The sequence below is a fragment of the Psittacula echo genome, assembly GCF_963264785.1.
Source record: "Psittacula echo genome assembly, chromosome: 14".
NCBI lineage: Eukaryota > Metazoa > Chordata > Aves > Psittaciformes > Psittacidae > Psittacula > Psittacula echo.
This window is the reverse complement of record NC_137750.1, coordinates 7,783,039-7,810,843: the sequence shown is the minus strand read 5'-3', so window position 1 is coordinate 7,810,843 and position 27,805 is coordinate 7,783,039. Positions and strand designations below refer to the sequence as shown.

Here is a 27,805-nt window from a genome sequence, read left to right as displayed (position 1 = left end):
GATTGGCTCTTCCGCCCGGCTCATTATACGGCGCAGCGCGGCTATGATAGGCTGGGGGCGCTGTCCATCGCCTGCCCCGCGGCCCGCCCCTGCCACCGCCTTTGCCTGCGCTGCCGGGCGGCGGGAGAGCGGCGCTGAGGCGGGCGGGCAGCGCCCTGCACACACGGTCCCGGGGCCGTGCGGAGCTCGGGGGTGCCCATGCGGCGCCGGGCAGAGCCGAGCGGAGCCGGGCGCGCTCCAGCCATGCATCCCTGCGCGCCCGCGGGCACATGGGGCAGCGCTTGAACCGCTGCCTCGATGTCCCCGTGGCGTTGCCGCCGCTGAGGCGGAGGCTGCTGCTGCTCTTCATCATGCTCTTCCTCTGGCTCTACATGTTCTACTCCTGCGCCGGCTCCTGCTCCGGGCTGGCCGCCCGCGGCTCCCCCGCGCCGCCCCGCGCAGCCCCGCCGCTGCCGGGGGAGCCGGGCGAGGAGAGCAGCCTGGAGGAGCAGCGGGCAGCGCCCGACGCCGCCGGCCCCCTCTCCAGCTTCTTCAACGGCTCCGGCACCAAGCGGCTGCCGCAGGCCATCATCATCGGCGTGAAGAAGGGGGGGACGCGGGCGCTGCTGGAGTTCCTGCGGGTGCACCCCGACGTCCGCGCCGTCGGCGCCGAGCCCCACTTCTTCGACCGCAACTACGAGCGGGGACTCTCCTGGTACAGGTACGGGACGGGCTGGGGCGGGCGGGGGAACGAGCGCTGTGCGTGTGTCCCCCGCGGGCTCCGGGGCAGGTCGCGCAGCGCCCGCGGCCGAGCGCGGATGTTCCGCTAAATGCGGACCCCGAAAAAACCCCGACACAAACCGCGCTCGGACCGCGGCTCCCCCGTTAGTTCAGGCGGCGGCGGGGGGGTCGCGGGCTTGACGCTGGCCAGACCGTATTTAATCTTTAAATAAAGGTTAAATATTAACGCAATATACGTGTTTTTAACGCTTATTTCGTTGTGCTTTTGCTGGAGCTCGGGGAGCGCCGGCGGCCGAGCCCCGTCGGGCGCTGCCGGAGCGGTGCGTGCGGATCCGGAGCTGGGGAAAACTTCGTCGCTCGCTTCATACGCTCCTTCCCCGTTAACGTTCCCCCGCCGCTGTAATCGGCTGCGGAGCCGGCCACTCGCTGGGCGGCTCGAATCGAGGTACCGGGTGCGTGCGGTGCCGCAGCGGGTGCTGCGGGACGGGATGCGGCTCCTCGGCCCCGGGGTAGGAAAACCCAGACGCGCGCTGGGTTTTGCCCTTGCAAGGGTGAGTGTGGAAGTGCTGCTCTAAGAGCAGGGACTTGCGTGGCTCGGAGGGTTCCCGGCTCTGGTGGGAGCCGCTTTAACGTGGCTTCTCCTCCCTTTATGGTTAAAGTTCCTTCATCAAGAACATTTTGACTGTGCCTTTGTGCCGAGCGCTTGTAGGAGCAGAGATGGGAACTTAGAAGCGAGATACGAGCTGTGAAGTTGTGAATTTCAACCTCTTTATAGTCCTGAAGTTCCCACTCCGCGACTCTGATTAGGTTTAGTCTCGTTATTACCGCTGCCATCCCCCGGCAGTTAGTGCAGCGAATGCAGGATAAGATGTGGCGAGGAGAAGGTCATTCTGAAAGCACTTTGTTTAATGAAAATACAGAATTTGGGTGGAGTGGGGCAGCCCATAGCCACCAACAGAAAATCTTTATGAACTCAGTTGGTCTAAAAAAACCCACCTTAACGTCCCCTTTTGGAAGGAAAACTTGCAAGTAACAGAGCTGGAGACCTGTCAGGATTTATTATCAAAATGGTCTTGTACGTGTTGAACTCTGTTTTTAATTAGGCGCCTAAATTAGACCATAAAATGGTTGATTAATCTTTTACAAGTAAGAGGTGGAAGGGGAGAAGGAGAGAATAATGCTTATGATTACATTAATCTGTTATCCCAGATGCAGCGGGCGAAAGTCAGTGTTTAAAGGATCCGTGTTATTTTTACATTTGGAGAAGTTGGCATCAAAGTTTCATGGAACTTTGGAAAGTTTCACCTTAATTTTGAAGGAACGTGGGCCCCATCCCTGGAAACACAATGCTGCTTTATTAAATGGTATCTTTGCAAAAGGGGGATTTTGAACTGAAATACAACGAATCTGAATAGCATCGCTCCAAAGCAGCGAGCGTGAGGGATGCTGAATGTCTTAAAACCACCCCGAGGATCTGAGTCTGTGTGTGTCTGTGGGACTGGGACCCAGCTCGACTGGGAAGACTGAATAATGCAGAATAGATGGGGGGAGAGGAGGTATTTGCTCAGATCGACAGACAAGTTGTTGGTAATCGTGTGTTATTTCTAACTTCAGCTTGTATTAGATGCAGAAGTTTGTGCCTATAAATCTCAGCGCTACAAATCAAATACTATAAAGCTCCAAACTCCCACTGACTGCAGTGAATCTTGGCTCCTCGGCGCTCTTGAGAGCGTGCTTCTTTCTCCAAGCTCTAATGAGGCTTTTATTTATTATCTTCATGTCAATAAGGAGATGCATTTGTGTTTTCTTGTTAATGGCCCAATAAAACCAGATTAAAAATGCTATAAAAGAGCCTCCGTGCCAGCCGTGCTGGAGCGAGCTGGGCAAGCCTCGCCTCTGCTTTTGAGATGCTTTCACACAAATGGACAGAACTTTTGGGACGGGAGCAGTTGCTTGTGTCCTCAGCACCCAGTCCTGGAAGTTTAAATCCAATCCCCTGGCTTTGGGAAGATAAAGATGCAATTTTAGGGCCGTGTCTTGTCGAAAGTGTATTTTATTCGACTGGATTCTGGCTAAATCGGGTAGTTTCTGTTTGGAGTTTTTGGTTTGTCGTTGAAGTTTTCCCTGCCATATAACAGTGTTCCACAGTAATGTCTTTTTTCCTGTGTTTGGGAGGCAGAAAACATCACAAATTTGCTTATTTAGCTTCTGGTTTGGGGTGGTTGCAGTTACTCACATTTAGACACGGAGCAGTAATTAACTAAAGTTTTCATCTATAGAAAATAACTTTTAAAGGAGGGAATACAGCCTTTTTTTCTTGCTCTATTTTCTGTCAAGTGAAATGAAATCTGTTTGCTTTTATTTCCTTGGTGTAGAAGACAAAATAGCATCAATAGCACCGACCTCTGTTCCTAAAAAGCAGAGGGAAACATTACATTAATTTTTCAATAGTGAGATAACTGGAAATCGAATGGAAACAACTTCTGTCCGCACATTGCGGGGTTTTTCCCCCCCCCCGGTAATGAATACAGCATGTTAACTGCTTCGAGTGGAAATATGTACCATGACAGAGGAGAAACGGGATCCAGCCACTATTGCAGACTCATTTTAAGTAGTGCCTGGGACTTTTGGATAGGGAAGAATTTTTCCCCTTCCCAGCAGTAGGAATTCAGCTCCTCCGTAGCCTATGCGCGAGTGTCCGGCTGCCCGGACAAATGGGAAGTTGTTTCTTTCCTCTATGAGTAAAGTAAGGGTTTACTGTGTGAGTTGGGGGGAAAAGTGTTCCTTGCAGGTCTGGAAAATGATGATTTTTTTGAATTATTTTATTTTCCTTATTTCTTGCCAACAGTGATGCATTTTTAAATATTCTAGGGGCTTGAAAGCCTGCTCTCCTACAGTTAATCTAAGGTAAGGGAAAAAACCCGGTGTCATTAGGGTCATGTGTTTTGGGGTGGGTTTTTTGATTGATTTGCTTTATTTTTAACCATTTTAAGCCCAGCGAGCTGTAGTGCCTCGTCCCTCCTGCCGTGGGCTGAGCATTCCCAGCCCCACTCAACATCACTGATTTATATTTCAAGGCTGTAGCTCTCTGCTAGCAAACCCCGTGCCATGGCTACGCTAGCCGAAAACTCGATAGCGGTATTAGTCTGAGCTCCTCCACCTCCCGCAGCACAATGTGGGACCTCTCTGTCCTTTTTTCCCCCTTTTTTGCCTTAAATTTGTTATTTGAATTCTTAAAACCCTGGGGTTTTATCTTCCCGCTCTGCCAGGCTGCCTTAATTCATTCTCCATGCTGAGGCGGGGTGGGTTGGCTCAGCAGGATCAGGCCCTATGGGCTGGTGGCGTGCAGTAAACGGCTTCAGACATGCGTTTCTTAGCCTCCCCAGTCACTGGGGAGCTTACTATGCAGCCTGCTGCTTCACAGCAGTTCCTGAATCATGAGAAACTGCCTCATATTTTATCTTCGATTTTGCCCCAAAACCCTCTTTTTTTGCCCCAAGGAGCGTGGGGGTGTGAGCAGCACAGTGTTCATGCTCACAATGGGCCACGCTGGGTGCAGGGGAAGGATAAGGAAATGATGGTTAAAGTTCTGGGGTGAAAGCCTTGTGGAACAGAGGGAAATCTGGAGCGAGGCAGGATTGTGCCCTGGAGTTTGGCCATTCTCTGTAGTCTTCTCTTCGCAGTGGTAGCGAGGGTTTAATAGCTGCCGCTTAACTGTGCCGACACAGCCAAGTGCTTGCAAAACTCAACGTGTCGCAAGGTTCGTTGGCCTCGGGAGGTTTGGAAACGGTCTTGATTCTCCCAACTGGACTTTGGGTGCAAACGACTGTATCTGAGCAAAGAGCAGTTCCTCGCGTGCGTTCTCATGAGCTACGTCGGGTTGGAATGAACGTATCCTAAAGGACCGTTGTGTTCTCCGGGATGGCTTTGCCAAGCAACTTTCCCATTGAGATTTGGTTTTCTTGTTGATTTTTAATTTCTTTGTTATATCTATTGACCTTGCACGTGTTGCATTTGAATGGGGACTTCTAATGGTCCCCTCAACACATGTGCAGGGTTCCGTACCCCCTTGTCCATTGGGCCGGTTCCCCATGCTGTTGCCTTTAGCCACTCGGCGCAGTTCAGAAGCAAATGGCCCCAAAAAAGAAGGGCTGGGCTGCTATAATCAGTCAGCAAGGCCCTTGTGTTTGCATGGGCTCATTCCTTTAGATCTGAGGAGGGTTGAGTTGTTCAAACAGATGGCAAAGATTATTCGTGTTGCTGGGGTTTCAGCGCGCTCTGCTCCGTTTCAAGCATGTTGCCCGATATGACGCACGTGACAAGTCCTTCCCAGCACGACGCTGGGAAGGGGGGGAACGACATTGTCTGCCGTGATCGAGTTTCATGGCCTCACCTGTTGAGCTGCTGAACTATTCCAAGTTGACCATGCATTGGGGGTGACTTATGGGGATGGTGGATCTGCCCGGCTAATCGCGTTAGCGCAGCGCCGCGCGGCGTGCATGGGGAACGTCGTGTGCGCCTTCTTGGCATGAAAACGATGGGAATGAAAACCCATGGGCTTGACTCTGGCTATGGGATTTAGTGTTTTCTTTCTTTTCAAGTGGCCCATGGCAGATGTCTGTAACACACCCCGAGCTTCGGATACCTCAAGGCGCTTCCAGTGAAGGCTTTGTTTCTAAAGGCATCCAGCAAGCCTTTATGCGGTGGCTATAAAAACTACCCAAATCATCATGCTTTTGAGCTGTATTTTCAACCACGCATGATCATGGACTTGTCTTAACATCAGGCTTCACTTGCTAAACTGCTTTGCTTGCAGGATTCAATGCTGTTAATCCATCCCAAGGAGGAAGAAGTCTGATTTAGCAACCATTCAGTGTTCATGTCTTCTGGTGGTGCGACCATGGGTGATCAATGGGCTCAGGGGAATAATGAATGGGCAAGGGCCATGTGGGAGGGTTAACATATGGGCTCAAAGCACAACAAATAGCAGGGCACGTTATTTCAGTGGTGTAATTAGGAGGTCAGGGGCTATCGCCTGCTACCTGTTGTCACCGTGTGGTATGTGAGGAGCAGCTTCCTCCTGGCTTCGTGAAATGACTAAGTGCTGCGCTGGGTCCTGACTTGCTGCTGCTGACTGTACCGGGGCTTGCCCACGCCGCTGCAATTTCAGGTCTTTCAGCAGCTCGCTGTGCGTTTCCTAATTACCTCGTGAGAAACACCGTGTGCTTCATAAAGGAGCTCAGCCCAGAGGCTGTCACCAGTGGCAGCCAGAAGGCAGCTGCGTGAATGGGCCTTATCTCAACTTTCTTAATGGAAACAAGGGCTCCCGTGATGAAACACGTTGATTGTCAGCCTTCTCGGTGGGAAGATGGGGTTAACGCAGGGCAGGGGTTTACCGGTGCTGTAACTTTGCTGGCAGGGAGTTGCTTCTGGGCTTGTAAGGTGCATCAGGAAGGGCATCGCATCAGGGTCAGGTAGGAAGAGGAATCCAAGGTCAGGAGCGCAGCCCCTCTGTCTTGAGGATCTCTGCCTGGGCATGGTGGGAACTGCTCAGACATGATGTGCAACAGACCTTAGTTCATTTGTAAAAGTGACAGGAAGGAGATCACCTGTTGCTATGTTGGCTTCAAGTGTTCCCCGTGGTGGTTTTCCTCCTTGTAATAGCTCCGAAGATGGAGAATTAAAGTAGACTCGGTGGTGGTGATTTTATATATACTGGGAGGGGGTGAGGGCCAGTGAGGGGTGAGGAGGGGTGTGTGGGAAGGATCAGAAGTTTGGGTGGTTGGGGGTTTAGATGATGCTGATGGGAATGTTGGAGGAACATAGATATAGACGTGCTGGTGACAAAAGACCTCGTGCTGATTTCTAGTAAATGAATAGTTCAATTCTTAGTTTCTTCTGTTGAAATACATGAGTGTGGCAATGTCCTGCCATGCGGTGGGCAGTAGGGAAAGAGAGAACTTCATTTAGAGAAAAATAATGCCATGTTCTGCTAAATACTTTACAGTAATCTCCTCAGAAACACCCTGGAACCAGCCTGCTCCCAAATCAGTTCTGTTTTCTCTTCTCCCTACAAAGAAGAGCCTCTCTACTGAGGGATGCTGTGACTTAGCGCTGGCTTACAAGGAGTCATGGCCCTTTATGGCAGCAGAGGATCTGACCCAGAGCTTAATTTGCAGCCGGTCTTGGAGGCAGGGCTGTGCATGGCTCACCCTGCTCTTGACCTGGCTTAGTGCAGCATCACCTGAGTAGCTCGGCTCTGCTAACCTTTGATGGAGAGGAGCGGTCCTCCCTTGTCCTCACCTCCTTGTAAGTCTTGTGCTGCTGAAGTTCCTAAGACCAGAGCTGTTCTCTGCCCAGTGCTCTCAGCTGGTGCTGCTGGGGACCTTGCACATCCACTGACGTGGCTGGTTAGTAATAGATACAAGCAGTTGTAACCTCTCCGTTGAGCTGGCACAGCCTCTGCGCTCCGGTGCGCAGCCCTGGCAGCGCAGCAGCAGCTTCTCCAGAAGAAAGTGAGCCTTGTGCACGGGCTTTCATTTTATAGGCTGATGTTTAATATTATAGGGGGATGTATATGTTTTATATATCCCTTGCTGAAAGTGAATGCAAGGCCAAATCCTGTGCTGCCACAACCGCAGCCCAGCAGCACTGAGCGCAGCTGGAGTGAAAACACTCATTCTCTTTAAAACCCATACACTTCTCACATGGGAAGAGGGCTCTGATGAGGAGATGAGTCTTCAGCAATGTGCTGGTGGCCAGAGCTGGACCAGATCCCCAAACCTGGCGGTGTTTAGTGCAGCCCAAAGTCCTGCCTGGTGGAGGGCTCCAGGATGAGGCCCTCAGCATGTGTGTGAGTGACTGATGGCAGGAAATGCCTCCACAGAAGCCAAAATCCGTTACAATTACTAACCTCAATAAAGCAGCTCCGCAGCCTTTGTAGTAAAGCCTTCAGCTTGCAGCCTGTCTTGAGTATCGAATGTAAGCTTGTCTTAAAACTTGGAAGTCTACAAAGTAGAGGAGCGCAGCATGTGGAGGATAGGAAATCGATAGAAAACTGTCGATTTGGTGAAAGATTAAACACGGGGAAGGCAGAAAGCACTGACATCACACTGGGGTTGAACTGCAGCTGTATTCTTGATGTGGGGCTGGCGGTGATGGGGTTTGGTGCAGAGATCTTGCTGTCACTAGGGGGAGGACGGAACCCCGGCGCTGCATTATCCCCGTGCTTCGCTGTCTCACTGAGCTATTTCCTATTTGTTTAAGAACTGGCAGGGCCTGCAGTGCTGGCGTGCCTCCCGTTTGTGTTCTTTAAAGGTGTATGAGGCTTGGAATGAAAGCAGGAGTAAACATCAGCAGGTGTGTCCCAGCAGTGGGTGTACATGGTCCTCTAATGGTTTATACGTGGGGCTGAGAACGTGGCTCCTAAACGGGAATTACAGAGGGACCCCATGGCTCTGCTCTGCCCTGTGTCTGTGTGTTGGGGTGATGCCCAATGCTCCAAACCCCCTGCACCCACATCTGGTGATGTGTTTGGTGAATTGTGCTGGATTGGAGCCAGTCCCATGAGTGCCAGAGCTGTTCCCAATCTCCCACGAGCGGGATGAGATGGGGGAAGCTCCTGAAGCAGTGGGACAATGGGCTTGGTGGACATCTCTAAACACCCCCAACCATCTGCCCTGGCTTCACTGTGGCTGCACTGAGCAAAGTGAGGTACCCACGAGCCAAAGAGCCTGAGCACTGCCTGTTCCCAAGGAAGAGCTTGGCATAGCCCATCTCCTCCCTTCTCCCCCAACACTGCACTGAACTCGTTGCAACATAACACAAAGCTCATAGTTTTTCTCCTTAATTTCCCTCTTGAGGTTCATGAGCCTTGGGCTGTCTGCGTGGCGCTGGGAAAAGCAGAGGGAATAGCTAATAGAGGGATGCTGAGCAGCGAACGAAGCCTTGGGAGAAGATATCAGCCTTGCCAAAGCAGAAGTGGAAGAGCCGGTTGGGGTTTCAACCTAACCTGGGCTTGCTGCGAGCCGAGAGGGGCCGGGAGCTGCTGTCTGCTCCTGGTAATGACAGGCTGGAGCTGCCGCCAGCCCTGCGCCAGTGTCTCTGCATACACCGGCGCCTTGGCCGGCTGCACCGGGGCTGCTGGCTCCCCCCAGGGCCGGTGCCAAGGTCACAGTGCTAAATGCAGTGTGACAATTAATTCAGCTATATATAAACAGAAAGCTCATGTGGTCCTAAAGCAGATTAAGAGCCTGGGAGTTTCCTCTCGCCCGCTTTCCTCCCCATGGTCTTCTCCTTCTTCAGGTCCTCTGTGGGCGAGCCCTGTGGTTGTCACGCACTCAGGCATCCCTATAAGGTTTACCAGTTGGGTTAAGCTGGGGCTGAGCCCAAAACCAGTAGAGACAGAGCTTGAGGCGATTCCCTGGCTCACCCAGTTCCCCCATCAACCCGAATGTCCTTGCTGGTGCTGGAAGAAGGGACACGTGCAAAACCTCTGCCCTGCCAGTGGGGATGCTTCACTCTGTATTGGTGCCTGGTGCTGGGAATAGCTGCTGGGATTTATCTCCAGCAACAGGCGTTTCAAGACTCCTGTTGTTTTGAGGTTCACTGTAGCAAGAGCTGAGCTGCATTATTTGTTCCCCACCATGGGAACACCATGGGACACACACTGGGACGTGATGAACCCATAGCTCCATTGCCTCAATGGGCACAGTCCTTTTTTGTCCTGGAACTTAATTTTATTTCCTCTTTGATGTTTGGAGTTGGAGGGGGTAGGAAGGGTGGGAAGAGGCTCGGGAGGTTCTTAGTGGCCTGATTGGAGGTTGAGGAGGGGGGGGGATGAAAAGTCCCATTCTATAGAGATGCTTCACTACCTTGGTCTGTTTATAATGGGGTTAAAAGCTCCAGGGGAAGCACGTTTGTGGGGGATTTGCAGCATGGAAGTGGAAGAATAAACTGGGCTGGGTTTCCTGGAAAAGCCACAGCATCTTGATGTTTGTAAAGAGGCTTGAAACTAAACCCAAACAAATGCTTCCCTTGTGACTCCCATGGAGTTGAGATTTGTATCGGATCAAAACCAATGCTCTTTTTGTTTCTGCTCACATCTACCTAAAACTGGTGAAAACTCGGTCACGCCAAACCCCCAAAGTAAAAATCTAGGGATAATGTTGAGTTTAAACTCCAGGTTCCTTTAATGTAGCTTCAGAAACACCCCTAAAAATCATGTTTCTTAAGCGCGTGCTGTCGAGGCAGTTGGAGAAAAGCAGAGCGGCTTTCAGCACTTCCAGACCAGTCTGGGTTTTACAGTCAGGGCACGTGCATGCCATGAGCCCATCAGCAAAGTCTGATCCTTGGCTTTGCACAGGGAAATCCTTGGAAAACTGAACAGAGCCCACGTCCTGCTCCAGTAGTGGGGGAGCGAGCATCAGCATCGCTCTGGAGCCTCTTCTGCTGCTTCCTGGCCATCTCCTTGTGCACATTCAGTTGACCGAGGGCCACCACCAGGGATGGGAGCTGGTGGGAAGAGGTGCCCATGCACTTGGGTAACATGGGACGTCACTCTTCATCTCTCTGGCTCTGAGGCAGAGCCGGCTTGTTTCAGATGCCAGGCTGTACATGCAGGAGATGGAGGCAGGGAGAAAAGACTTAGTGAGGGCTCACAATGGAGTCCTGCATCAGTTCAGTCCGGGTCAGAGGGGGCCGGGCTGTCCCTTTGGGAGCCCAAGGGTGTGGAGATCAAAGGTGCGAGTGAGTCAATTACAATTCACATTTGGTACATCCATATGTTTGGGTATTTGAAAGGCTTCAATGGCAACGCATTTTATATCTCTTATGCCCATTGATTTGTTAATCTGACACTCGGTTCCATCTGAATAACAATAGCTGTCATTCAGCATCCTCAGTGTTCAGGGAAAAGTCACTTCACTTGGGTTGTGCTCCAGGGCCTTAGCAGACAGGCCCACTTTGTTCTTCATGTACAAGGGCTGGAAGGACTTTGGGATGATTCAGCCCATTTGCCATCTCTAGATGGAAATTGGCCCTCGAGGGAAAGAGGATGGGATGCTGCAGGTCAGTGCTGGGTGTTGACACATGTGGGTTTGCTCCATAAGGTCCCTTCTGGTTGCCACTGTAGCTGTAGACCTGCCATTGCAGCCTGTGTGAAGAGGTGGACAGGGTTTCAAAGAAAGACAACCCAAGTAGTCAGAAGTGGAGGACAAGCATGGAGAACACTCTTAAATACAGCCTGAGTGTGCTGGACTAGTTCAAATCACCGGTATGGCCATGTGAAGTCTCTAATTACATGAATACCTTTTTAATTAGAAGCAGTGCTTTGCATCTGTTGTACTTGCAGTGGAGCATCTCCACCAGCTGAGCCTGCTCTTTAAAGAGCTCTTGACTCTGTTTCCTTGACTGTTTATGACCACGTCATGATCCCATGTAATGACTGGGGCAGGAGGGGAAGTCTGCAGGCGGACCTGCCCCTTCATGTTTCCCTAATTGGTGCCTGTCTCCCTGCTTCACTTCGCTCCTTCCCGAGGCTGGCTTGGTTCCTTCTGCTCTACCCTGAGTCCTGCAGCGTGGCTGGGACCCACCTTGGGACGTGGTGGCACCAGGAGCCCATAGCTCCGTTGCCTCAATGGGCACAGTCGCTTTTGGTCCTGGAACTTGATTTTATTTGCAGTCTTTGATGTTTGGGGTTGGAGGAGGTAAAAAGGATGGGAAGAGACTCGGGAGGTCCTTATGGCCTGATTGGAGATGTTGGGGTGGGGTGTGTGAAAAATCCCATTCTAGACAAATGTCTCACTACTTTGGTCTGTTTACAGTGGAGCTTAATTTCTAGTGCTGCTCCTTTGAGTGTGAATCACAAATCCATTAGCAGATGAGTTGAGGTGACAATCCCATTTGTGTTCAAATGCATTTAGGGATCAGTACCAAGAGGATCACTGGTATTTTAATTTACCAGGCACTTTGTTCCACCGGGTGGCAAATACAGCTCAGCCCAAGGGGAGACACACGGAGTGGGACGGTGTCCAGATTACTGGTGGTTTGGGTTGATGCTAACCCTCCTTTGCTTTGCAGGAGACTTTCAGAAATCAACTGGGGGACTCTGTTTGGAATGAAGTCTAAACCAATTTGAAATGCTTGACCCACTTGGTGGGATGCTCAGGACAATGAGCAGTGCAGGATGTGCTTGCTTGGTTGGGCACCTTCCCACGTAGCTGCTTCTCCTCTGGTGAGTCTGTTCTCCACTGCCACTGCTGCCACCAGAAAGATGCTCCATCCTCTGGTCAGAAGGGACATCCCCCTTATCTTTAAGACAGTTGCGGAGGAGCTGCATGGATACGGGGCTGCCTTGGGTTTGCTTTAGGTAGAGTCGTGCAGCTGGGGTCTGGCAGCAGCTTTCCTTCATCTCTTGTGTTAAGAGCATTATCAAAAGGCAGGGAGCAAAATGGTGACTTCCTTTTTTCCGTAGTGAAACCAGAAAGCTGGTGCTCTCTGAGCTGTTGTTTCCAAGGCCCCTGCTGTTCAGGTGGTGCTGGGTGCCCATCGGATCCCTTCAGGTGCAGAAGGCGGGTTCCTGTAGATGTGTGTCTGTCTCAAGGCTTCTTTCCAGCCTGCCCTGGGTCTGCCACCCTGAGAGCTCCCTTCCCACACGCTGCAGAGGAGCTGGCAGGCTCTGGCTCAGCCATCCCATGGAAGATGCTCCAGGGGCTGCCAGTGCTGGGAGGAAAGTGCTGCTGGGTGAATAAAGCAGTTTTCCTGCTCCCTTCACTGCTTTGCTATGCCCATGGTGAGGAAGAAGAGGAAGAGCAGGGCTGTCACATGGCTAACACTGGTACCGGTCCCTCCTGGGGCTCTTCACCCAGTACAGGGGTTTAAGCCCACCTTTGGCATGTATTACCCTGAGGGCAGATGAATAACAGGGGGGATGCTACCCCCACATGAGATGTGGGAGCTGGGGCATTGCTTAGGGTAGAAAGGGGCTCCAGGGCTTATCAGCACAGGAGGGCTGGGCTTGATGAGGAGAAATGTGGCAAGCAAAGTCCTCGCTGTGCAAACGCTGGGTGTTGAACAAAGGGTGGCATTATCAGTGTGACTTGTTACCTGCCTGTGCAGGCGCACAGACCAGGGCATTAACGTCTGTGGCGGGAGGAAAACACAAAAGACCTCTCAGCAGGGCTGTGATTTATGGACGTGGCAATAGGGGAACGTGGTCCCACCGGTGTCTCGCTGGGTTGGGTTTTGTTCAGTGGCTGTTGACTTGCACAGCATTTAGCTTGGGGTTGGCTCTTTGGTTTGTGAGTTAGTTTGGTTGGTTTCGGTCTTTCCACCTTAGAGCAAAACTGGAGCCAGTGAAATGCCAGGGGAGAGGAGCAGTGAAGGAAGTTCACCTCGTTGTAGTCCTGTCCTGGGTGGAGATTTGTTAGGTGTTTCTAAGCATTCAGACTTGGTCACCAAGACTGGCTGCCTGCATCCAGAGACAGGCTGCTGCAGCGGTCACTGTGTGCTTACTTAACCAGAATGTTGGCTTATAAGTATGTGCCATGGACTGCCTGGATTGGGGGTTATCTCCTGGTGTCCTAAGTGGGGGCAGGAGCCCCAGGGTACTCCGGTGTGACAGGAGCATGGGTGTCCCATGGCAGGTCCAGCCCCACAGTGCATCCCTTCAGTAGAGCCAGGAGGATGCTGTGCTGAAAGCTAACAAGCTGTAAGCAGTCTGCACTGCTCTGTGCACCTCAGTGCCAGCTTCTGCCTCCCCCAGATCCCCACATCCATGGGGTTTAACCACTGGAGATTGTTCCCTTTGCTGCAAAGAAGCATTTTCCCAACACCTATGACAACAGCTATGAGGGGGTTTTTATCTGCTTTCAAGCATCTTCCAAGTCAGGCTTCCTGTGCTTAAACCTGCTCTGAACTGCTCTGAGCCACAATTTGGGTTTGCCTTTTATTTCTTTCCGCAGATAAGCTGGAGACTCCAGACCCTGACTCTCTTTCCCTTTTTTTCTGGATGGGGACATTACTTTAGTGCTTGCAGTCCGAGCTCAGCAGATCCCAGTTCCTGCTTCCTGTGAAGGGCAGGATCAGCACTACCTGAGTAAAGCTGAGTCTAAGTAGTAACACATCTGATAGGAGGATGTGTTAAACCTGCAGTCTCTCAAAGAGGCTCTGAGAGCAGAACTTCATCTTGCAATGAATCCTTAAGTGGATCTACCAAACCTTTGCATAGCAGGAGCTTAGCACACATAGCACTAACTCCAGGCTATAAATTCTGGAGGGAGGAGAAATAGCTGGTCCTTCTGGTTGCGATAGAGCAAGAGGCAGTCCAGAGAATTTATTTTTCCCCAGGAGTGAGTTGTGAGCACTGAAATCTCTGCAGATGCCTGGAATTCCTCCTCTTTCCTCCCTTCCAGGCTGTTGTCTGTTTAATTTATAGAGAAAAATGTTTCTACTGCTTTGCAATAAACTCTTGGACACCATGGAAGTAATATTGGCTTGTTCCACACCCGCACTGGTGCAGCTCTGGAGTAGCTGCTGACTTGCATCCATGCCAGGGTGAACAGAGCTGAGCTACCTGCTTTTGGTGGAGGTGCCAAGGTCTTACACTGGTGGCCTTCAGGTGCCAGAATAGAGGGAAGGAGATTACACTGGTGCTCCTTGCAGAGATAAATCACAGTTAAACACTCCAGCAGGGTATATTAAGAGGCAACACAGCACAGGAGTGAAATACACAGTTTGGCAGAGACAGTTGGCCCCGTAATCTGCTGGAAAAAAGCCTTTATTCCCAGTTTGCCAGTTAGCTCCATCGTGTTTCCTGCTGGGTTTAGGGTTTTTTTCTCCCCTTAAATCATGAGTTTCACAGAACTGCCTCCTCCCTGCTCTGCTTTTAAACAAAACCGGTCTTTTTCTTCCCTTTTTTGGGGGGAAACAGATTAGAGTAATCTCACATGACTTGACCAGTGGGCAGTGCAGTCTGGTGATGCTGGGCTAAAGAACTCACCCATAAACAGCAATTAGCTTTTAATCACAGCGCTGCTCTGGCCCCCTGTACCCCCTTTACAGCAGCAGCGTGTGCTCTTTGTCGGCCGGACAGCACCAGGAGGGGGGACCCACAGCAATGAAAGGGAATGGGGGGGACGGAGAGGAACGAGATGCTCATTTCAGCCCCACCCCCTTAGTGCGCTCAAAAGCTCTTATTTTCGGAGCAAAGCACCATTGAGGTGTGGGGACAATGGGGACCAAATCCTTCTGGGGGAGGGGAGGTGCTGGCAATTGCATCTTTTGTTGCTTTCACTTCTTTACTTGCCTATGGCCTCCCCCATCCCACCCCTCCAAGAAGCCCGCATAGATGCTCGCTAGCTGATAATGCAATCACTTTCTTGGGACCTCGCTAATAGGATTATAATTATTACTGGAGATGAACTGGAGTGAATAGAATATTTACCACTTCATCTTAAATTATTGTTAATCCCTCCAAAGCAGCCCTTTGATATGTAAAGTGCTGCTCCTCTCCCCCCAGTGAAGATAATTATTTAGTGGAAGTTCAGAGCTTTTAAGTATGATGGGGGGACAGAAAGAGGCTTCGGTGTTTACATAAAGACAAGGGCCTATATAATGAAGTGGTGAACTTGATGAATATCTTGCCTGGCTCCAGCAGAGCAGGAGGGAGAATTCTTGCTGGGCAGCTGTAACATCTTGGGCTGTTGTTGTGGGAAAAGGGAGGAAATAAGGGGAAATTTGCCCCTTCCTAATCCAAAGAAGCCCCGCATCTCTGCAGCCTGTGGTTAGTTGGTGCATGAGTCCACACGGTGATAGTGGCAACATCTTGGGCTTATCCTTTTAGGGCTGGAGCAATTTCTGTTTGAAGAATGACCAAGAGGCTGGGAAACCTCAGCCTGGCAAAGAGATGCCTCGGGGGAAGGTAGGATACTCCACAGCATTGTGCTAGGGTAGAGATGGAGGGAGGGATGGAGTGGTTTGATGGTGCAAGGACTGGGGCTATGGCTTGAGGCTAGGAGCTGGTGCGCAATGGACAAAGCAAGGACCCAGGGCAGGCTGTTTGCATGGAGGGTTCAGGAGGAACCTGGGCAAGGGGTCGGAATAGAGATCAGTTGAGGGTTATTAGGTGTCCAAACTGCATCAGACCCAGAAAAGCCCCTGAACTGAATCTGGATGGAGACTGGGAGGGCGGTGCGGGATAGGGGATGCTGCTTGCCCTGCCCTTCCTCTGCCCTAGTACCCCTATGGCCAGGGCCACAGGGTCTGGCCTGGAGCAGGTACCCTGTTGCTGCAACGCGTTGTCCCCTCCTCCAGGCACTGCTTTGATTTGCTGGGGCCATTTGGCACACACAGGCTCTGCCTGCATGGAGTGGGGACGAAAGGACCATCTGCCAATGCCCCACATCTCCCTGCTACCCCCTGCCTTTGATGGGGTGTTTTATCCACATCAAAGGAACTTAGATCAGACTCCACAGCCGGGCCAGAGCCTGTGCCTGTGGGGTATGTGGTGATGCCACCTGTGGCCGCCAGCTATTTGGCCTCATTGAAGTCCCACAGCGGCTGCAAGATGGGGGACCCTTCGCATGCCATTGCCCTCCTCTCCCTCCTTTAATCCCAAAGTCCCTGAACAGGTGAAGGGCACCTGGTAGATCTGGGGGCAAAGAGCAAGGACATTGGTTTCAGGCCCACATATTTTTCCCCTCCTCCTTTACCTACCCCTTCTTCACCCCCAAAGTTCATTAATTCCCATCATCTGGTTTGTGTCACCGTGGTGCCGGGGCTCGGAGGGAGCTGGATAGGGTTACACCCCTTTCAAAAGGGCCGAGCCTGCTTCCCAGCCGTTCCCTTTTATTGTTGTCGAACTTGCCAACCCAAACAACGGGCTCCCGCTCGAGACAAAGGCACACGTGTTGCCCTCACCACTGGTCATAAAAAGAGGAGAGGCTGCTGCTACTGTTCAGGTCCTTGGTGCAAACCAGCTTGGTAAGAAATATGTGATGTATCAGATAATAACCCAACGAGTGCTCCGAGTCCCAAAGAGGAATTTGCTCTTGCCTCTTCTCCCTCTGTTTGTTTCTCCTTGAGAGTCAAAGCCAAGTGGGTAATTGTGAAGCCAGTTGACCTTGATGCTGATGGCAGGCTCCATGATGTAATTAAAACACTTCATTACTGTAACAGTCTTTCTCTGGGCTTGTCAGGTGTTTCTGAGGTTTGATGATGCTGTGATCAGCCTTGGAATGAGGAGGGGTCAGGATGGGTCCAGCGTGGTGGCCTTCAAGCCAAGCTGGCAGTGCTGGTGATGCTCTGGGTATTTGCTTCCCAGAGCATTGCAGGGCTCTTGCTCCCTGTCAGGTGTCAGTGTGGGGCTATGAGTGTGTTTAATCCAGCCCTTGGCTGCACTGATCACTGCTGCATGAGAGCATCTCACTTCCTGAGAGTGACATGCTGGGAGGAGACTGGGGTCAACTGGGTAGCGCCTTGGCTGAGCGAGTGGGCTGGATGGCAAAGGTGCCAGCAGTGGAGACGCCACCCCCATCGTTTCTCTTAAAGAACTAGATTTAGCTCACTTGGCCTAAATTTATTTATTGGGATGGGGCAGGAGGGGAAGAGACGGAGGAACAGGGGGATTTAGGATGAGAATTGGCTGAGCAGGGCAGGAATAGCAGGAAAGCCCTCCTCAAAAGTGTGCTTGATGGAAGGCAGTAGATGGATGGTCTGTGGTTAGAAACAAGCCCTTTGGCTTTGGTGTGATCCTGACTGCAGCAAAGCAGTGCAGGACCATGCTGGGATGGGGACAGGAGACCAAACTGCTGGAAGGCGTCAACATGGAATGGGATGAGGCTTCAACCTGTCTCATCTTCTGCTCCTCTGGAGCTTTCCCAAGTACAGGAGGCTTGTTTGCTTCTCACCATAATCTTTCAATCTAATCTGTGCAGTTGTAGGCAACCTTTTGGGAGAATTCGAGGGCACTCTTCCTAGAAACAGTCAGTTTGCCAAAACTTTGGTTTTCTGACAAGAAATCCCTTTTTGTCTCTTGAAACACCAGTCAGGAATTCGGGTAGAAACTGGCCAGAAATAGGTTGGATGCTCTGCTTGTGCACCACTGGGCTACAAAGCAAACGGTTCTGGATTACAGGCCTGAATTTGGCACGAATGTGGCTGATGTCCGAAACAGTTTGACTTGCTTTTTCTCCCCTTTCCCCTGTTTTCCTTGCTTCTAGGGAGCAGCTGTGGGGAGAAAGCCTAGGAATCCTGCACCAAAGGAGGTTCTTGCTGTATCTGCTGGCAGAGCCGCTGTGGGGACTGCTGTGAGCGCTCATAGCTGCATCCAGATGCTGTGGCATTTTATGCTGACTCTAACAACACTTCTCTTGCTGTTACAATATCCTATACGCAGCTGTCCATCTCCTCTAGGAGAGCTTTTATCATTGCAGAGGGAAACTGAGGCAGCTCAGAGCAAGGGGCTGGTCTGGAGCAGAGCGGGTTGATGCCGGAGGGTACCATCGCTGCAGCATGGGCCACCTTGATTTTAACACCAGTGGGACTTCAACTCTTGGGCGTGCTGGAGCACAGAGAGCATCTCCAATAGTGATGCTGGGTAGGAATCTGTCTGACACAAAACCCTTCCCAGGAAGGAAAGCTCATCATCTGCTTAGCTCTTGCTTAGCTCTGGGACTCCTGTTCAGCAGCAGGAGCACCTGAGCATGCTGGTCTCACGGGCAGCCTGACGGTGACCTCCACACGGCCAGACGGCCAGGGTGCTCATCACCTTAGTCCTGCCCTGGAGCATCAGGCTCCAGCAGACCCTGGAAGGATTTATCCCAGTGGGTGTTTGCTAACAGCAGGAGGTACATGGAGAGACCAACAGACATCCCCAGGGATAAAGCCAGCACTGACTGCTGTGCTCTGCCCTACCTGCAGCACATAACACAGCAACAGGTTGTGGAGGTCCCCTTGACCCCCCCGGCCCCTTGCCTGGTCCTCCTTGAGCAGTGGCAGCAGATTAGCCTGGAGCCCCTCTGCGCAGACAAAAGCTGCCACAAAGGGCATTAGGAATCAGGATTGGATTACTGTTTGGCCACCTGTCATCCCCACTTTGTAAATGTATCTCACTCCAGGTCCAGTTTTCACACTGGAGAAGTTTGCACTTAAAGTAATAGTAAATCCCCCCCTCCCAGAGCCTCCCCAAGCAGCAGAGCGATGGAGTTCGGTTTAGCATCCCTTCTCATTCCAGGCTTCGGAGCTGCGTGGGGCTGGAGATTAGGGCTGTTTGAATAGAGAGAGCCTTTATTACATTAGTCTTAAGTGGTTAATAGGTAAAGTAGGCCAATCCATCTTTAGACTAAGCCTATCGCTTCGCCTGCGAAGGGTGCAGGCTTCTTGGAGGAAATATTCATTAAAGAAAAAGCTTTTGCTCTGTCCCTCTTGACATGTTAATGGCTCGGGGTTAGGGGCTCTGCTCTCTGCCTATGGAAGATTCATATCTCTGCTTACGCAGCAACTCCCTCCTCTTGCTGGGACCCCTGACAGTGCTGCAGTGCTGAACCCCACCAGTGCTTAGGCTTGGAGGGGAATAAACACTGCCTGGAGCCTGCATCTCCTCATTCTCTCTTCTTCCATGCTCAGAAAGCAGGTGCCGCATCCCTTCCCAAGCAGGGATGTAAGGAAAGGGTTCAGATGATGGTTAGATGCAGTACTTCAGTGCTGGGACTCTCTGCTGTGGGACGTTCTCAAGGCCAAAAGTATTCACAGGTTTGAAAGGATCAGACAGTTCGTAGTCACTATGAAATGGGATGATTTGAATGCAGATGCTGGCTCCTGAGGTCTTTGAACTCCAGGTTGCCAGAAGGCAGGAGGATAACAAGGGAGCAGGGACTACTTGCCAAGCTTTTCATACTATCTGTATTTGGCACTACAGTGTCCGCTGCACCCCTCAGTAGTGTCTCCATCCAGCCCTGTCCCGACGGGTGCACCTGCTTTTGTCCCAGGGCTCACCTGAGCTCCCTGTTTCCCACAGCCTGACTCCCTTTATTGTCTCCCTTCCCTCTCCCATATGGACCACAGCGGTAGCTGCACCTCTGCTGTTCTCGTCTGGCACCAAACAGTGCTGGCAGAACCTGCCCAGGTCCCTAACGTGCCTGTGAAGCCTCCATGGACACAGAGGGCTCCACAGCCATCAGGAGCTGCCCCAGGGCTAAACTGTGCACGCACCATGGAGCTGAACCCTGCTCCTGTTGCCTAAGGGGGTTGCATCCTGTGGCTGCAGCTTTTCTGACCATTACAGCTCCTCTTTCCCCTCCCTTTATAACGGCTGTGATTTAGCACAGCCCTTGCTGTCTTGGAGTCCCAGGAGCAGAAGTGTTCAGAGCTGGAATCTGGTCCTACTTCCACAACGTGTATGGTTGGTGTGTTGGGTTGGAGCTGTGGTGCCATACGCGGGCCAAGTTGCCCTCCTCCAGTTGTGGTTTGAAGGGGAAGAAACACTTCTTGGTGACTTTTCCACTGACAGACCAGGCAACCTACCAGTTCCTCCTGTCCCTGAGGCTCTGTTGTCTCTGGCTGCCAGCATGACGGATGGAGCCTCTGTGGGAAATTATGGAAACCATGGGAAAGCTCCTCACAACTGACAGGCCCATGCAGTAAAACTTTGCTTTCCTGGATGTGACGGTGTCAGAGGTTCTAACCACGTCCATGGGCTGCAATATGTGACTGCTTGCTTCTGTCCAGCTTTCACACAGTCACTTTTCAAACAAGGGACTGTCTGAGATGATCCTGAGGATCTTGGTTTGGGGCTTTGCTGAGCATTTGTCTGGGTACACTAAAGGGAGGGCTGGAGCTAACATATGAAGACTGGGTTTGGTGTGTTTGGCTCTCATTCTGGAGTTGAAAAGGCTTCATTTCTGTCTCTGCTCATCTCAGCCTGTGCTGACCAACCAGCGGGCAGTAGTAGTGTCAATGAGCCTTATCCTGCTTCTCTTGCTGTGATGGGTCACCAGCAAGATGTCCTGCAAATAGCAAGGATTTGGGTCCTCTCCAAAAAGAACAATAATGTGGGGGGTCTAGACCTGCACGGAACTGGGTGCTCTCACCTCTATTGGATGTCCTCAGCTGCAAATGACTCGTGGGTTCAGAAGCTGACTGATCTGCAAAGGGACTGACATCAGGCCAGTGGATGCCTTAGAGTTACTCCTTGCTTCTTGCACTTACACAGTGTGCTGTGTAACCAGGAGCCTGTATTTCCCAACCAGATCAACTGACCTGGCACCTCCACCTCCTGCAATTTCCTCCTGTTTCGTGGTCCAGCCCTACCCAATGCCTCTCTTGTGCAAGGAGGGAAAAATGATCCTTGTGTCATTCCCAGGAGACTGATACATACTGACTGTAGTAGTCCTGGAGGAGAAGTTGGTCTTGAGGTGCAGGGCCCTGTACACAAGCAATCTGATGGACCTGACCTGAAGCCAAAGGCTTCAGTGCAACACGGCCATCCTGAGCAGGTCTTGGGAAGCAGCCTTTCCTCTAGGCAGGTCCCAGGTCATTAAGGACTTTGTGGGTTGAAACCAACCTCTTAAATCAAGCTGGAAAGCAGTCAGTGGCCAGCACAGGACGTAGAACTCAGGTTTAATATGGCCATAAAAAGAGACACCACTTAATGAGTAGGCTGTTGAAATCCACATCGGCCCACAGTAGATTGAAGAGTTGCTCTGTGAGCGTTATTGACTGGCTCTGTTCTGTGACAGCGTTACGGGTTTGCAGAGCTGGCCAAAAAGGCAGAGGATTAGAGCTTTATTTTGGTTCCTGGTTTTTGGCACACACACTGGCTCCTGACTTCCAGAAGCTCTTGTGTCTGATAGGATCAGCGTGATTCTTCTCTCTGCATGTGTAACTCCATTTGCATGGCCTTGAAATCACAGCCTGAAGTGTTGCCATCAGCCGTGGGCTTGGCTGGAGGTTTCCACAAGCCCCTTCCTCCACAGTCCAGCTTGTCCATCACCACCTCTCCCACTGACCCATGTAGGTCTGATATGGACATCATCTCTCATTGTGGGTTCTGTGGAGAAGGGGCTTTATGGGCAGCCCCCAAGCACACCTCACCTGCAGTTTGAAGGTGCAGACATGGGGTGCCCCTTGCTAGTAAACACGTTGCATAAAATTAATGCCAGGAGCTGGTGAAGTAGAATACTGGGTATGATGTGAGCTAAATAGTAGTTGCATAAAGAGCTAGTGACCAACTTTCATAGGCATGTGATGATGATTTTTGATTTCAGTCAGACCTCTCATTCCTGGTTTTCCTATTATTTGGCCTGAGAACTTTTAATTGGGGCAACCATTGGCTTTAGCACAAATTACCAGTGGCTTCTTTAATTGCAAGAGCCTATGGTAATCTTTACTTTAGAAGCATAACAGCGGTCAGGGAGGAGATGGCCATCAGGGAACAAGCAGCCTCTGTGTGCAGTGTTGTGGGTCTGAAGGAAAGGCTGTTTGAGGCTTGCAGGTCACACACTGCCTGGTTATTTCTCTGTGCTTTGAAAACTTAATCAAGTTTTATAGCTTTAATTTTGTGGCTGGCTCCCCTCTTGCCTTTTTCTTTTTAAGTGTCTCGCAACCCAGAGCAAATGAGTCCCATTGGGTTATAAAGGCAAAGAATTGGCAAATGGTCTAAAATATTTAGGCTTGCCTAGTGAATGATAGGAAAAAATTACTTTTCCTGCTTTGTGCCACTTCCATCGTTACTACAAGCTGTCTAGTGTTTTCCCCATGTGGTTGATTAGAAATAGGCAGGGAATAGGGTGGAATTGCTGAAGGCTTTAGGCTTCAAGGGTGTTTAGTGAGGGTACGTCCTGCCCATGAGCTGAGGTTGTGTTCTCCATGGTTGTATCCTGTATTCTGACATGCTGTAGCCTGTGTGACAGTACAGGGGAGAGGTTGTCCTTACTGGTTGCTGGATTGGGATGTGCTGAAGATGCCACAATCGGCTCTTGGTGCTCCTTCTAAGTGCTTATGAGGGAACCAGTCTGCACAATGATAGGGAATAGTAAAGCAATGGGTGAAGCTGGGTGGGAGAAGACCCCTGTGGTTGGGTGAGGTCCTGCTGTTGACAAGCCAGGGACAAATTGCACCCTCTTGCCTGCACTGGGGGAAGTGTTGTGTTTGGGATGCTAAGGGAAAGCAAAGTGGACGTGGTCCAATGAGCTCCTGCTTTTCTTCTGCACCATTCTTCTCATTCTTATGGGGAAAACAAACTCTGGGTTGAGGCTGGGGGCTCTCTGGTGTTGACCTGAGCCAGGAAAGCCATCTTGTGCAGCTCAGGACTCACCCTGGCCAGTCTGCTGCTGGTGAGGTACATGTAGCCATGCTCCAGGTGCAGAGTGTAGCCAGGCTAATCCACTCATGGATAACTGGGAGATTACTCAGCTGGATTTCTAATGCAGTGGCCTTTAATAATAATCCCCCCCTAATCCCTGAATCAATGGAAAATGGATTTATCTGTATGAGCTAAATGGCCTGTGAAGGCATTTTAGCAAGAAGAAATCTTGTGTATCTATGTGTGAACAGATAGATATATATGTATGCACATTTCTGTTGCTGTTAGGTGCTGTTCTGACCCATGTCTGTGTGTTTTGCCGGCAGGGACCTCATGCCCAGGACCCTGGAGGGGCAGATCACCATGGAGAAGACCCCCAGCTACTTTGTCACCAAGGAGGCCCCGGCACGCATCTCCTCCATGTCCAAGGGCACGAAGCTCATCGTGGTGGTGCGGGACCCCGTGACCAGAGCCATCTCGGACTACACGCAGACGCTCTCCAAGAAGCCCGACATCCCCACCTTTGAGAGCCTGACCTTCAAAAACAGGACTACGGGCCTGATCGACACCTCGTGGAGCGCCATCCAGATTGGCATCTACGCCAAGCACCTGGAGAACTGGCTCCTCTACTTCCCCATCGGGCAGATCCTCTTTGTGAGCGGGGAGAGGCTCATCAGCGACCCCGCGGGGGAGCTGGGCCGGGTCCAGGACTTTCTGGGCCTCAAGAGGATCATCACCGACAAACACTTCTACTTCAACAAAACCAAGGGCTTCCCGTGCCTGAAGAAGGCGGAAGGCAGCAGCAAACCCCACTGCCTGGGCAAGACGAAAGGCAGGACCCACCCCGACATAGACCAGGAGGTGGTGCAGAGATTGCGGGACTTCTACCGGCCCTTCAACATGAAGTTCTACCAGATGACGGGGCAGGACTTCGGCTGGGACTGAGGCTGGCGTGGGAAAAATCCCCTGTAATGACTTGCCCAGCACGGTTTGCGTATATAAAGAGATATATATGTATGTAAAATGTACAGAAATCTATTTTATAATAATTTATTTTTAATTCCTAAGCAATTAATTCACTAAGCTGCCTAACCGCACTGGCTAGAACGGTAGCCCGTAACCTGTTTAACATTCCACGGTGTTTAATTCTAATTTGTCTCTCCTGATTTTCTCTTCCCCCTCTTCTGTTTTCTCCTCTTTCTTGGTTTGTAGCAGACGGTGCTTCCATTTTTCCTAAAGAAAGTTTGTATTTAAGAACATCAACGAAAGTGAGGGTGGGACGAGGGAGGGACAGGGAGGGAAAGCACAAGGTTATTTTTGTTACGGGTACCCAGCCTTTATAAACACTTGCTTTCCCTATTCCAGTGTCCCAGTCTCTGCTCCGGTGTTGTGCTCCCTCGTCCCACAGCTTCCTGGTTAGTCCCATAGCCCCAGGGGGGGAATCTCTGGGGCTGGGCATCTCCCTGCAACCCACATACCTCTGCTGAGCACCAGCAGCGTGTTTTACCGGTGGCCGTGCAGCACAGGGAATCCCAAGCCATAGAGCTCCTGCTCTGCAGCCTAGGGCTCTGCTGGGAGGGTAAAGAGCCCTGCAGAAGCCACAGAGCCCGTGGCATGGGCAGAGCTGTCTCCTCTGCACACTTTCCCTCCTTGCCTTTAGTCAGGGAGGCTCTTTCCCATGATCCCTCTATGCATTATAAATCGTTACTGCATGACAAGCGGAAGAATACATGTATGTGTATGGGACACGCTCCGTGCTGCTCTCAGTGACCTCCGGGCATGGCCATGCCCATAGGGTGCTGCTGGGAGATGGCTTCCACCCACCAAAGACACCATCAGCACCATGGAGCCATGGGAAACCCCCCGGGTCTCGGCACCGTCCCCAGCACAGAGGGTGTCCCAGGACATGGTGCATGCAGCACTGCCTCCAGCCCTGCAGCCGCCGGAGCAGCTCGTGCTGGTTGAGACTGGGGAACATCAGTCCCTCTTGGTTCCCATTGTTCTTTGGTTCAACACCCTATCCATGGTCTCTCCCAAGGAGCAGCATTTGCCTAGAGCCTGGAAGAAGTGCCGCTTGCCAACAAGGATGGATCTAGAAAAGCAGGGGGGATCTGGGCTGTAATTGAGGTGTTGCTGGCACCTGATGCCCCGAGTGAGGGCAGAGGTGCCAGGACAGGATGCTCCGAGCACTTGCTCATCAACCCAGGTACAATGACCTGGAAATCCTTCCCCTCAGATGGACCCAAATGCTTTGGGACTTTAGGACAGGTTGGTGGGGCTGTCCTGAGAGCATTAGCCATGTTTTGTGTGCTCAGGTTTCAATAAGCACTATGTGCATCCACTGCCTTATCCCTGCTGTCACAGGTTCTGCTAGCTGGAATGGAGCATTTTCAGAGCAAGGTGGCAGCAGAAGTGATTTTCTCCTTGAATTCTGAGGAGAAGCAGGGGGCTCTGTTGACTTTGGGCAACAAAACCCCACACACCTCACCTGCAGTGCTGCACTGATGTACTGCACCAAGCATGGAGCTCACCGGGTGGGAGTGCTTGCATAAAGCAGGCAGTGTGAGTAAAGCTCAAAACAGCGAATGCACCAACAGAGACACAGCATCTGTGAGATGAGTTGATGCTCTGGTTTCATGTACGTTGCCTGTATAAATGTGTGCCCTGCAGCTCTCCCCAGTCCTCCATAGCCAACCACCTTTGAGCACTGCATCACTGAGCCATGCCCAGCTGTGGTGGGGTGCATTCAGTGTCATCTTCCAGATGTTTTCTTTACTTTCACAGCCTCCTTTCTCTTGCCTGCCCCTTACAGCTCCCTGCTGTGGCTGCTGGATGATGAAAACACTTCTTGGAGCCTGGGCTGCTCTCTCTGGGCCTTGATCTATCTGGTCCTGCTTGGACAGATACATCAAAGAGCAGACCCACCTCTGGGTTCACTCCGGGGATTTGCAGGTAAAATGCTGCCTTTCAGTGCTTTGTTTAAACCTAAGGGCTCTTGGCTTGGCTCGTGGTATCACATCTCCAAAGGGATGTCTGACCCCTGTCAGTGCTGGTGAGGTGTGTGGGTTCATACATGGGGTGCCATGCGCTGGGGTGTCCTCAAGGACAGGGAGATGCCAAGCATAACATCAGGATTGAGCTGCCAAGCAAACCCCATGTGAGCAGGATGCAGATTCCTCCTTGGGGTTTGCCCCCAAGCACTTCCTCCTGCAAACAAGCAAAGTTGGGCAAATTCTCTCCTTTTTTGCCCTCAGCCATTTCCAGTAATGAAGCGATGCTTTGGACCTGCTTCCAGAGGCCATGAGTGTGAGTGTGGGACCCACTGGGCTGTAGGTTGACGGCCCCCACACACAACCCCATCCTGCATAATGCATCTGCAAACCTCAACTGGCGGTTGGATCTATCTATGCATGTTTGGGGGCTTGGGTTTTATCTCCATCCAGGTCCCCAGCTCTGTTCCCTGCTGCCAGGCACAGGAGCATGTCTGCTTTATCACCAGCCCTGCTGCTGTTGGGTGATGGAGGGAAAGGGGCTGCACAGGGAGAAGAAAACACTTCCTGGTGGAAAACAGTGATTTTTACTTCTCATAACCTCAGTCTTCCTACGAGCTGGCTTATGCAATGTGTGGAAAGAAGCTCATCCTCTCCCCTTTGCCTTTGGGTAAGCTCCCAGCAGAGCTTCACCACTTCCCCAAGCGGTTTCGCTGGCTGCATGGTGGAAGCCTCCGGGATCTCCTGTGTTGGCATGGCTTCCTTCCCATAGGGCTCCCAATGGAGCACATGTGCGTGCCTGCCTCTGGATGCTGGAGCATCCCACATCCCCTTCATCTTCCTTCTTGCTTTCTTGGAGACAACTTTAATACCCCAATGTCTTCCTCAGCTGTAGAGCAGTGTGTGGGCTTCATTTGTGTCATCAAGCCCTGCTGCAGAACGCTGTCATGAAGCAATCTTGTTGGAGAGTAGGAATACAGAGAGTGTGTAATAACTCTTCTAACCTTTAGCAAGTTGTTAGCCCTTGCTCAATATCCTTTGTAATGAAGTCTGCACTAGACTTGTAATGTAAAAGCCTTACCTAACAAGACAATGAAGGTGAATTCCCCGTGGTGTACATCTGGTTGCTAATACTGGAATCAGTGCTAGTGTAAAAAATACCTTTTCACTTTAAGTTAAGCTTGGAGGTGTTATTAGAAGTTCTTTTTATTTGTTTTTTCCACATTGCAACATTAATTTATGGCTGAGTTTCGTTCAGTCCTGTATTCAGACGTGCAGTACAGGTATTAGTGATGTGTTGTCTGTAACATGGAACTAGAGAGTAGCCGATTTGTAAGAAAAAGGACAAAACGGAAAGAAAAAACAAAAAAAATCAGAAAAAAGCTGGAAAAAAAATGTACATCGAGTATTTTGTGGTATGTACAACACAAATTAATTTTACACAGAGAAAGATGTTTCTAGGGAAATGAAATTCTGATAATTCATACTATTTGTATGAACAAATAAAAGCTCTATTTTACGAAGCGATGGGCACAGTTGTATTCATTTAAGGCTGCAGAGGTGGATTCAATCGCATATGTGAGCTTCATTCCGGCACAGGGCTGGGAGCTGGAGGCTTCACTGGGTGGTGAATGCGTGCGTGTTCTGCTCAGTTGGGTTCTGTGGGAGCTGGCCTGTCCCCTTGAATGCACCTTCATCAAACACCGTTACAGGGAATGAGACCTGAGGGACTGCTCTCAGCCCTGCTGCGAAACCTGGATGCTCTTGGTGGTTGGTGAGACCATCCTCTGGTGTC

General features: G+C 51.2%; 1 protein-coding gene across 1 annotated transcript; it reads left to right on the top strand.

The window, feature by feature from the left end:
* Positions 1–269: 269 nt before the first annotated feature.
* On the top strand, positions 270–23,965 carry LOC308226976 (heparan sulfate glucosamine 3-O-sulfotransferase 3B1-like; the record flags this gene model as incomplete). The annotated part of the gene is made up of 2 exons (XM_080629211.1): positions 270–700; positions 23,347–23,965. 2 exons carry the CDS (start codon positions 270–272, stop codon positions 23,963–23,965), a joined length of 1,050 nt encoding a protein of 349 aa, XP_080485337.1.
* Between the last annotated feature and the right edge of the window lie 3,840 nt (positions 23,966–27,805).